General features: G+C 35.5%; 1 protein-coding gene across 1 annotated transcript in view; it reads left to right on the forward strand.

Annotated features, from left to right (window-relative positions):
- LOC116534107 (ovostatin-like) overlaps nucleotides 1-10,718 on the forward strand; it is a 51,846-nt gene extending 41,128 nt beyond the window's left edge. Inside the window, exons 14-21 of the mRNA XM_032254214.1 lie at nucleotides 106-255; nucleotides 1,278-1,448; nucleotides 2,158-2,254; nucleotides 5,931-6,024; nucleotides 7,761-7,989; nucleotides 9,539-9,665; nucleotides 10,026-10,144; nucleotides 10,659-10,718. Of these exons, the coding sequence (XP_032110105.1) occupies nucleotides 106-255; nucleotides 1,278-1,448; nucleotides 2,158-2,254; nucleotides 5,931-6,024; nucleotides 7,761-7,989; nucleotides 9,539-9,665; nucleotides 10,026-10,144; nucleotides 10,659-10,718 (1,047 nt within the window). The remainder of the gene's footprint in view (nucleotides 1-105; nucleotides 256-1,277; nucleotides 1,449-2,157; nucleotides 2,255-5,930; nucleotides 6,025-7,760; nucleotides 7,990-9,538; nucleotides 9,666-10,025; nucleotides 10,145-10,658) is intronic.
- The last annotated feature ends 1,095 nt before the right edge of the window (nucleotides 10,719-11,813 follow it).

An 11,813-nucleotide genomic window follows, 5' to 3' on the forward strand; every position in this document is an offset into this window, starting at 1 on the left:
CCTTCTAACTTATGTGTGTTTTTAAAAAGTTAAGAGTAGTCTACAAGATGCTTCTTCTCATACAACTTGCCATCTTTTTGCCCTTTTGTTTATTTTCATTTTCAGGTCAACTTAAATTTTTCTAAAGAAAAAAGTTTACCAGGATCCAGTATCGATCTTCAAGTCTCGGCTGCTTCAAACTCTCTCTGTGCTCTTTGGGCTGTAGACCAGAGTGTATTGCTACATAGGAATTATGGTCAGCTATCGGCACAAAGTGTGAGTGATAAAAGCCACTTTTGTTCACAACCAACGGTATAGCTTTATGTCTTTACCTTTGGATAAAAACAGGATACCTTAAATAGACTAGAAAAGAAAGAAGTTGGCCAGAGTTCCAAGCATAAAAAATATTTTAGGTTAGAAATCATGTAAAAGGACTCTACTCCAATTGTACTAATTCTCCAATAGAAAAAGTGAGTAACACTTTTAAAAATAAGTAACAGTTGCTAAATGTCTACTGTTTAACACTTACTCTAGTGAATATTCCCATATCTATTATCTAATTTTAATCATATTAATCAACCCTATAGAACTGATGCAGTATTCCCATTTTGACTAATGTCTACTCTTAGGCTTAGGGAGATTTAGTAAATTAACCGAGAGCATTGTCTAACAGTGTCCTTGAATGAGTCCGCAAAGAATATTGAGCAGTGCCTTTATCTGGACTGTATTAAAATCCAATTGAATCTCATGTATTTTTTTGTTAGTTTTAATGTGATTTAGCCAGCAATTATTTAACTGATTAAATAGTATGTCCAAGTTTTTATAGATCTAAGATCCTATACTTTCTCAAAATGTGTTTCTATGGTATTGGTATTATGACAATTTTACATAGGATATTCACAGGATTATATAGGTTATTTATACACTGCTTGCATGGAGAAATGAATTGTTTCCTATAAAAATTACAGTTGGGTTAGGCATGGTGACTCACTCCTATAATCCCAGCACTTTGGGAGGCTGAGGCGGGTGGGTCACAAGGTCAGGAGATGGAGACCATCCTGGCTAACACGGTGAAACCCCATCTCTCCTACAAATACAAAAACAATTATCCTGTCATGGTGTCACACGCCTGTAGTCCCAGCTACTCGGGAGGCTGAGGCAGGAGAATTGCTTGAACCAGGGAGGTTCAGGAAGGTTGCAGTGAGCGGAGATCATGCCACTGCACTGCAGACTGGGCAACAGAGTGAGGATCCATTTCAAAAAAAAAAAAATACAGTTGATTCTCTTCTGCCATCTAGGTGTATAGTAAGCTATATTCCAGGGAACTACATGGCTACTATTTCAAAGGACTTAACTTAGAAGATGGCCTTAAAGTGCCGTGTCTTAAAGATGAACATGTCCTTTACAATGGAATTTATTACACACCTGCGTGGGCAGACTTCGGAAAAGATGCCTATGACCTTGTGAAGGTAAGACAACTATGTCTTAAAATGGTGAATGTATGTGACAATATATAAATAAATAGAAATATTCATGGTGTGGGTTTTTAATCTAAGAATTTAAGCTTAGAGTACTAATTTATAATTATTACTAATGTCTGATAAATAATATCTCAAAGAATAGTGTATTAGCAAAAAACTAATAAATTTCTTATATTATAGTTATAATTATATGATAAAGTTATAATAAAGTTTTTATTTTATATAGTTATAATAAACTATAAAGTTATAATATATTTTTAAAAGTTATAGTAATATACTTTTATTTAAGTAATTATAAAGTTATAAATGATAATAGTTATAATAAGGTTATTATAACTATTTAAAGTGTTTACAAGTGAGATACTATCCCTAGTTCAACAAAAATGCCAAATTCAAAGTAGTGAAAGTGTAGTGGGATATTAGATATCTTTTTTGTCCTTCCTTACTTAAAGGTTTTAATCAACTGCTCTTAATTAGGAAAATAGAGCAAAAGCCATTAGAATTAGAGAAACTAAGGAACTCAGAGACATGAAATTTAGGAAATGTCAGTGAAGTATCTCTACATATATGACAATTAGAGATGGAGAAATAAATAAGTGAAAATTGAAAATATGCATAAAAGAAAAAATCGGTCCAAGCTGTTAGTCTATATTGATCTATATTGATAAGTGATCTACACTTGATTTTATCTTGAAAGGCAATGGGATTAAAGATTTTTACCAACTCTCACCTCCGGAAGCCAGTATTATGCAAGGATTCCAACCATCCTCACTATGCTGATTACGTTTCCTTAGGTAAGTCGCAGTATAATATGAAGGGCAGGTGACAGGTTATGACCTCTTAATGCTTTTAAACTGATCCGGAAAAGACGGGAGGTCATTGTTTTCTTTTGCTTCGTCTTTTAATTCATTTAATGTGCCTGTCATATCAGATGTTAGAAATACAGTGAGAAACATGCAGGTAATACTCATGAAGTTTACATTGAATTTGGGATGCAGACAATATACAAATGACTGCATATTGTCATTTGTGTATTTCTTGTGTTGCTATAAAAAAGTACTTGAGGCTGGGTAATTTGTAAAGAAAATAGGAGCCAGGTACAGTGGCTCATGCCGGTAATCCCAGGACTTTGGGAGGCTGAGGCGGGCAGATCATCTCAGGTCAGGAATTTGACACTAGCCTGGCTAACATGGTGAAACCCCGTTTCTACTAAAAATACAAAAAGTTAGCCTGATGTGGTGGCGCACACCTGGAATCCCAGCTACTCAAGAGGCTGAGGCAGGAGAGTCACTTGAACCAAGGAGGCGGAGGTTGCAGTGAGCCAAGATCATGCCATTGCACTCCAGACTGGTCAACAAGAGGAAACTCCATCTCAAAAAAAGAAAAAAAAAAAGAGAGAGAAAAAAAGAAAATAATTGAATTGGCTCACAGTTCTGCAGCCTGTACAAGCAACATGGTGCTGGCATCTGCTCAGTTTCTGGGGAGGCCTCAGAAACCTTGCAGGCATGAAAGATGAGGGGGAGCAAGTGTCTCACATGGCCAGTATGGGATCAAGAAGAGGAGAGGTGTCACACACTTTTAAACAATCAGATCTCACAAGAAGTCACTGACTATTGCATGAACAGCACCAAGTGATGGAGGATCCGCCCCCATGACCCAAACGCTTCCTGCCAGGCCCACCTCCAACACTGGGAATTACATTTCAACATGGGATTTGAGGAAATAAATATTCAAACTATATCAATGGCATAGTTTCAGATCGTAATAAGTGCTCCAATAGTTCATCTTTACTGAATGGTTGCTACATGCCAAGCAATGTTCTAAGCATTTTACAAATGTTAACCCATTTATTCATCACAGTCTATAGATTAGAAGCTATTATCTGCAATTTATCAATAAGAAAAATGAAACTTAGGCAGGTTAAGTAACTTGTCCAATGCAACAGATGCTGAATAACAGAGATGAGATTATAATCCAGGCGTTCTGATCCCAAAGTCTATGTTTCTCTATCATGAGATACTACCTCTCAAAGAACTACTGTAAAGAAAATAAAACAAGATAAAGAAAAAGAGCAGAACATCAGGATGCTATTTTAAATAAGATAGAGAAAACCTCTATGAAGAAGTGACCTTCAATCAGAAACCTGATCAAAGACTGTACAAAACAGCCTGGTATATTTAAAAATAGGCAAAAAATATAAAGGCACAATGTAAAGAAGGGGAACCAAATAGATAAGAACTGTAAGAAGAAATATTTAACTTCACTAATAATCAGAAACAATTTAAATGAACATCAAGAAACCAGTTAACACCTACGCCAATGGTGAAAAGAAAGAAAAATCAAATGGTAATTGTTATTCAAACAAGGCAAATGGGAGCACTGTGTGTACTGCTAATGGGATTATAAGCTTGTACAGACATTGTGTGGGGTCTTATAGTACTTATTAGGCATATACCTTCTAACACAGCAATCAAACTTCTTGGCGTAAACACTAAGGCCTACAACCCAAGTAAACGAGGACACGCACGCTGTGTAATATTTGGTGCGTTGCTGGTTGCGCTAGCATGTAATGAAGATAAGCTAGGTGACCATGACTAAAAGATGGGTTAAGTACTATGTGGTGAGTACAGGCTATGGAATATTGGGAAGCACCAAGAAATAACATAAGTAAATTTTGAGAATGAAGTTTTAAGTGGGAAAAGTAAGAAATATAGTAATGGCTAAATTGTAAGATCATTTGTATGAGTTTAAAAGAAACTCAATAAGCAAAATTACATATTGATGAAAAACATATACAGATCCAGGGTAAATACAAAATACATTTGAGTGCTGGAAAATGAAGAGGAGGGATGCCTCAGGAAGAGGGGAGAAGATAATATTTAAATATTTATAAATTACATGTATTATATATTTATATATATAAAATATTAAAATATATATTATATACTATAATATATATTTTAAATATATTATATATAATATGTATAATATACATATATTTGTTTATTCATAAATATAAAGATGGGTGAAAATTAGGAAAAAAAAATCAACACAGATCATAGTCTGTATACAAGGTTATTCCTAAAACCAGCAAATAACTAATAGCTCTAGCTAGCACTGATTTGCAGTAATCCTGAACAAATTCAATAGGCCAATATTAAGTGCTGAAACTGTGCAACCCAATTGTGATTGAGACCAGAAATAAACCATTATACCTCTACACATGATGGGGTCTGGAACTGTGGAATAGCTGCAGGCCCACAGCCAAATCTGGGAATAAAGAATCATAAGGCTGTTGCAATTTAAAGCTTACCTGTGCAATCTCCTATTGAATCAGTTCTCACAGTGAAGCCTTATAGACCTCTAAGCAATATTTACACTTTTAAAGACTGTGAAAGATGGTACGTGGACAGTAACCCAGGGAATTTACATTGGAGGCTAAATGGGCAACTGGGTAATAAGAAAAATAAATTAAAATGAGCATTATATTATTAAGATATTCAGATGAAATGGGAATTGGTGGTAGAAGTCAAGGGAAAGTTGATTTTATTTTTAATCTTTTAATTATTGTATAGGATAGTGTATTTGCATATTACTTGTATAATGTATTTTTAGGTACAATATGACAAAATAGCTCTGATAGGTTATTTCAGGGATGAATAATTTATAATATCTTAATTTTTAATAAACATCTGTGAAATATTCATATATTATTCACCAAACATAAGATATATCTACATGGACTTCTAAAGCTTTTTCAAAGATTATTATGAAGATTGAATGAGTTTATATATTAAAAAACATTTTCAGTCATGACTGAGAAATAGCAATAATTCAATAAATGATGGCTACTATTATTATTAAATTTTGCCCTCGGGCCAGGCGCGGTGATTCACACCTGTAATCCCAGCACTTTGGGAGGCTGAGGTGGGTGGATCATGAGGTCAAGAGGTCGAGACCATCCTGGCCAACAGGGTGAAACCCCGTCTCTACTAAAAATACAAAAATTAGCTGGGCATGGTGGCGTGCACCTATAGTCCCAGCTACTCGGGAGGCTGAGGCAGGAGAATTGCTTGAACCCGGGAGGCGGAGGTTGCAGTGAGCAGAGGTCGCGCCACTGCACTCCAGCCTGGCGCCTGGTGACGGAGTGAGACTCTGTCTCAAAAAGAAAAAAAATTTTGCCCTCAAAACATAACTTCACTTGTTAAGAAGTTAAATTTGACTTTTTAGATATGAAATAGCTAATTATTTTTTATGTTGCTTTGCATTCCTCCAGATAAAATTTTACTTTTTTAAAGTTTTATTTTATTTTTAATTAATAGATAATAACTGTATATATTTATAAGGTATAATGTGATGTTTTAATACATTTAATACATTATGTATTGTTAAATGATCACATCATTGCTAATTAGCATTTCCATTAGTGCAAATATTTATTTTCTTTATATTTTCTTTATATTTGTATAGAGGCTACAGATTTAAAGATTGGGAGTAAATTTTACGGTGAAACTCTGAGAAAATCATTTCCTGAAACTTGGGTTTGGAATCTTATTACAACTGAGTGAGTATTTTTAATTGCATTTTTTGTTGTTTAATTTTTCTTTTTATCTGAGTAAAAGACAGTAGTTGCATTTGCCAGCCTTATGGAAATAAATGTGTCCAAAAGACTGAAAACTAAAAGAGTGTGCAGCACCTGTGATAGGATTATAACTTCTCTTTTTTCGTCCTTTCACTTTCTCCTTTTATTTTTTCTTTTATTATTATTTTTTCAATTTATTTTATTGCATTTTAGGTTTTGGGGTACATACATGTGAAGGACATGCAAGATTGTTGCATAGGTACACACGTGGCAGCGTGATTCGCTGCCTTCCTCCCCATCACCCATATTTGGCATTTCTCCCCATGCTCTCTCTCTCCCCAACTCCCCACCCCCCGCTGTCCCTCCCCTATTTCCCCCCAACAGACCCCAGTGTGTAGTGCTCCCCTCCCTGTGTCCACGTGTTCTCATTGTTCAACACCCGCCTATGAGTGAGAACATGCTGTGTTTGATCTTCTGCTCTTGTGTCAGTTTGCTGAGAATGATGGTTTCCTTATTTCTTTTTCTTATTTTTGTCACTTATTTATTATTATAATTTTGAGACAGAGTCTCAGTCTGTTGCCCAGGCTGGAGTGCAGTGGCGCAATCTCGGCTAACTGCAACCTCTGCCTCCCTGGTTCAAGTGATTCTCTTGCCTCTGCCTCCCAAGTAGCTGGGACTACAGGCACATGACACCATGCCCAGCTAACTTTTGTATTTTTAGTAGAGAGGGGTTTTACCATATTGGCCAGGCTGGTCTCAAACTCCTGACCTTATATCACTTATGTTTTATAAGAACTTGGATATTGTTGGAAGAAAAGTTGTATGAGAGACTTAAAACAGACTGAAATTTTTGTTATTGTTGTATGACATGATGAACATCATACTCAGCAAATACATATGGAGGTAAGGGAGAAAGAAAGGGGAGAAAAGAAACTCTAAAAGAGGAAGAAAAAAGGAAACAATGAAGAGGAGGAAGAAGAGGAGAAAAGGAGGTTGGAAAAAAATAAATTTCTAAGTAGGTGCCATAAAAATTTCAAGTAAAGGATAATGTGCACACTCTAAACTTAAAAACCGTGTAATATGGCTCATGTTCCTATACTTATCAGTAAAGTTAAATAAATGTGATAGCAATTACTTACAAGTAAACTAAAACAAACTGCTAATTTACGTATTTTGAGAACATTAAATGAGTCATTAATTTATGTCTCCTGCTCCCTCAAACATTGCCAAATATTTTGGTGTTGAAGACCACTCACAGTGTCTACTGGTAACAAAAGACAGAAATACACAGAGATGAAACTATCTTTCTCAGTGTTTTCTAAGAAAGTAAAAGATTAATGCCTATGTCAAGTATTTAAACAGTTTATAATTTTTCAGGGATTATAAGAAAAGACATAATATCATAAATTTAAAATAGAATTAAAAGATGAGATCTCAAAATGAAGAAACAGTAGAGTCAAAGATGACTCAAAGGGAAGGAAAGCTTATGCACTGGACACAAAAGCTTACAGTGTAGCTTCTTTACAGATAAGGCATGACATAGAGCTAAACAGAGGAAGAATGGGGTAAAGAAAAGAGAATTTGCCTCTTGTAGTTTAGCAAACTGTCGAACAGTCAAAGGAAGAAATATAAAGGTCCAAGAAGTGATATGATCTAATTACACATGTGTTGTATGGTGACAGCTTCTCTCTGACTCTGTATGCTATCTCCTTTATTAGCTCCGCGGGTGCAGCCAACCTTAAGCTTACTGTTCCGGATACCATCACACAATGGAAAGCCAGCGGATTCTGCATGAATGACAAAGCTGGCTTTGGCCTCTCACCAACTGTCTCCATGACAGCTTTTCAGCCCTTCTTTGTGGACCTCACTCTGCCCTATTCGGTGATCCGAGGAGAAGCATTTACTCTGAAGGCCAATGTCTTCAACTACCTGAACAGATGTATTCAGGTACCAGCTCTTCTTATAATAGCAAGTTCTTCCCTATGTAAATTATCTTCAGATATTGGTTGTCTGATGATCAGAACCTGGTAAGAACTTGTTTTGCCTTCCTAAGTTTTCAAAAAATGTTAACAAGCTCTGCCAACCACTCAATGTGTGGTTTAGAAGTATAAATTCTTATATCTAGGTGGCTGGCTGAACGTAAAAGAACTTAAGACAAGCTCTGTGGTGTAAGTTAGTTTTCATTATTGTGTGTGAGGGGAGGGTCAGTGGAAATGATTGAGTGATAAGATCCCTAGAACTCTTGATTCTTCAACATATTCAATAATTTTATGTATAAGACCCTTTCGAAGCAGAAGGACTTGTGAATAATTAAGCTGGATATGATCAAATTAGATTAGCAAATTAGATTTTAAGTATCTTTGGGATACTTAAGGATACATGACAGCATAGAGGTCTCACAGGCCCTTGAGAGCTGGCCAATAGCTGTGGAAAAAAAAAACCCAGCAATTTCACAACAGAAAAAGCACAACCATTTATACCTAGGTTCGTATCTTGGTTTTTAGACTGTCTAGTTCTGTTGCTTTGAACAAGGTACTACCCTCCACCAGCCTCCGTGTATCAGCTGTAAAATGGTGTTAATAATACATATTTGGCTGGGTCCTTATGAAAGTTGAATGAGCTAATGTAAATCATGAGCCTTACACAATACACTGCAAATAATAGGCATTCGCGTTTGTTCCCCTTCTCTTTTACCTAAATAACAAATTTCAACTAGATCTATAATAATAATTTGGCCTTTAATGGTTGCATTAGCTCATCTCTTTCGATGATTTTCAATATAATGTGATCCACAAACCCAGCCTTTTGTTGACGTCCAATTATTTGGTGAACATGAGTAGAGAGTAGTGACAACATGACATATCCAAAGCGCCAAGTAGTAGACCTAATCAGCATATTTTACTTTAAGCGATACAGTTTATTTTTAAAAATCAAGCAGGCAGAACTACTCAGTTTATTAGAAAGCTATTTTTTTAGGAAAAAAAATACATTTTTTCATATTTAGGAAAGTTTGTTTTTGCTTCCTTGTTAGTAAAATTTTTATGTGTAAGCCTGAGTTGTGATACTTTCTTCTAGACGCTTCATATCTGTTATTTGCTGTAGCACACACAACTGTGAGCTATAGATGACAATGGCCTCAATTTACAGAAAAGAAAAAGTAAACAGGCTCCTAAGAGCTTATGATAACTTGGTCAACCCAAATTGGCCACAACATCTGCTTATTCTGCTGTAGTTCTATAAAGTAATGCATTATTATATAAGACCAAAGTACTGGTTTTTCAAAGTAATTAGTCACTACGTGCCAAAGGTCGAATTATAACTATGTAAGAAGACTTTGAAGGGCTCCCCGTGGTTTGGAAACCATTCTTTCCACAGCAGAAAATATGAATGGTAGGGAGCTTCCTTTCTAACTTCTCAGCCATGCATGACTATGCATGTTTATATATGGAAAAGATTAAATCCTTCTTCTCTCTCCTTCCTTATCTGACCCTCACAGGTAAATACAGTACTGAGAGCATCTAGTGATTACCAAGCCAGACTTCTCTCAGCTGAACATGAAAATATTTGTATATGTGGCAATGAGAAAAAATCCTTTACTTGGCTGGTTACCCCCAAAACACTGGGTAAGATTTGCAGTTATTATATGTCTTTACAGCCTTTTGTAAATCCCCCTAAGAGTTCATGTCGGACTATTTCTCTATGTAAGCAAGTTACCCGTTACTTACCACCATCGCTTATCCATTCTTTCATTCCTTATGACAGTACTCTTTCACAGCCCAAGACCAATATGCCTGGGGACAGGGGTGGGGAGTTGAAGTCAAGTCTTGACTTTAAGAGTTCTTATTTTCCATGTCATATTTTATTCTCTTCCCTGTCGAATTTCGATTATTTTAACAATTTACCTCTACATAGAGTTCAAAATAATTTCTGCCTCCTTGTATCTTCATTTGAATAACTTCCATTTACATTTTCTGCCGCTTAAGGTACAGTCAACCTCACTGTCACTGCTGAAACCCTCCAAAATAGTGGCTGCAGGAATGGGTCATCCACAGCTCCAGACATTGGCTGGCGGGATACACTGATCAAATCCTTGCTGGTAGAGGTATGGCCTCAGGGTAAAACTTATGGGCCTCGAGGAAAACAGCCTGTCTGTATTTCAAAGGTTTATCTCCATTAAGAAGTGTGAAGTATAGCTTTCAGAGCCCATGGAAATAGGAGTGAACCACTTATCCAAAGATAAAACACAGTATTTTGATCAAACATTTGGAAAACAGGGCCAAAGACAGACATTTCATCCACTCATGCAAAGAATATTTTAAGTCAACTGTACAGTATTCTTGAAGTAGAGTGACAGAACTTTGGAGCCTAAAGGATCTTTATGAAAATCCTTGCCTTTCATTTTGGTAACACAGCTTATTGTATAGCATACAAAATCGAATGGTTCATTTCTGTATTCTCTTGGGCTTAATAACTCATAGCTTCACTATCTGGAATACATTTTGAAGGTGATTTGTTCTATTTAGGCATTATTAATTTATGAATATGCTGAATATTCAGAATATTGTTGATCTATGAAATTAATTATGACTACTTTCTTTTCTCCTTCCAACAATTAGCCTGAAGGTATTGAAAAGGAGATGACACAGGGCTCACTTATTTGCACAAATGGCAAGTAGATCCCTTCACATAGTTTTGCTGACATGGCAACATTGAATGAAAGTTTTGTCTTTGTTTTAGAATGCAGGGTTTTATTATTTATCTTCTCAGAACATGGCTACTGGGAAAGATTAAATTACTTTCAAGTAATAAAATTTAATAATTCCACAAGCCAAAGCAAATTTTAAACTTTTAGTTCTTTCTTATCGACTGTTCCCTCGTTCAGGTACTCAAGTATCCTTGACTTTAACCCTTATCTCCACCTCTTCATTTCTCCCCATCCAAACCTTAATTTTGTCATTAAATAATAACTATGATTCTAAAAGTTCTGTCAAAAGGCCCCAACCAGGGAAAAATTTTCTCTACCTAATGTATATCATTTCCAGAACTTTCTCTTATCCTCCCACCTCTGAGCCAAATTCTGATAAGTCTTTTTTTTCTGATTACTACATCTTCTGATGTTCATTACCTATCTGGGGCTTTGTTTCACATCCATTGCCTGAAACTATTTCTGTTTTCATCACTGCAACAATTAATTGCCCTACAAATAGTAGCAGACTGCAACAGGATTTATTTCTATTATCTAATGTATTTTGCTTTTGCCACTATTTATTGGTTTGAATGTTAGAAATACTAGAGACTCCTATAGTTAAGAGAAGCCAGAGATCTCATTTTATTTTCCAATATTTTGTCACCTTAAGGAGCATATTCAGGTAGTGAAGTGTTTTAATACCATGAAAATTACATTGAACCCAGTTCGAAAGCACTGGGTTCAGATTCAGTGTTTTATTACTTATAATTAGGTGATGTCCCAAATTTATTTTCTTTTGGCCTAAGCATACTCTTCTATACCAAGGCAGGAAAAGCACCTGGTGTGTTCATCCTATAAGTTGTTTTGTGAAAATCCAATTGAATAATATGTGCAAAAGTAAATTGGAATGTACTTACCAAAGTTAAGGTTTTATTATATGTTATATTGTAACTGTGAAGAGTTTAAGTAAATATGATTAGCTGTAATTATAGGAATCTTTTTGACCTTTTTTCTGATTATTTTAGAGGGGAAAAGGCAATAAGTAGACATGAAGTGATTTACTAATCAAGAAGATAAATTATAA

This window comes from Sapajus apella, unplaced genomic scaffold (assembly GCF_009761245.1).
Source record: "Sapajus apella isolate SASKATOON/1434 unplaced genomic scaffold, GSC_monkey_1.0 scaffold86, whole genome shotgun sequence".
In the NCBI taxonomy this organism is placed as follows: Eukaryota; Metazoa; Chordata; class Mammalia; order Primates; family Cebidae; genus Sapajus; species Sapajus apella.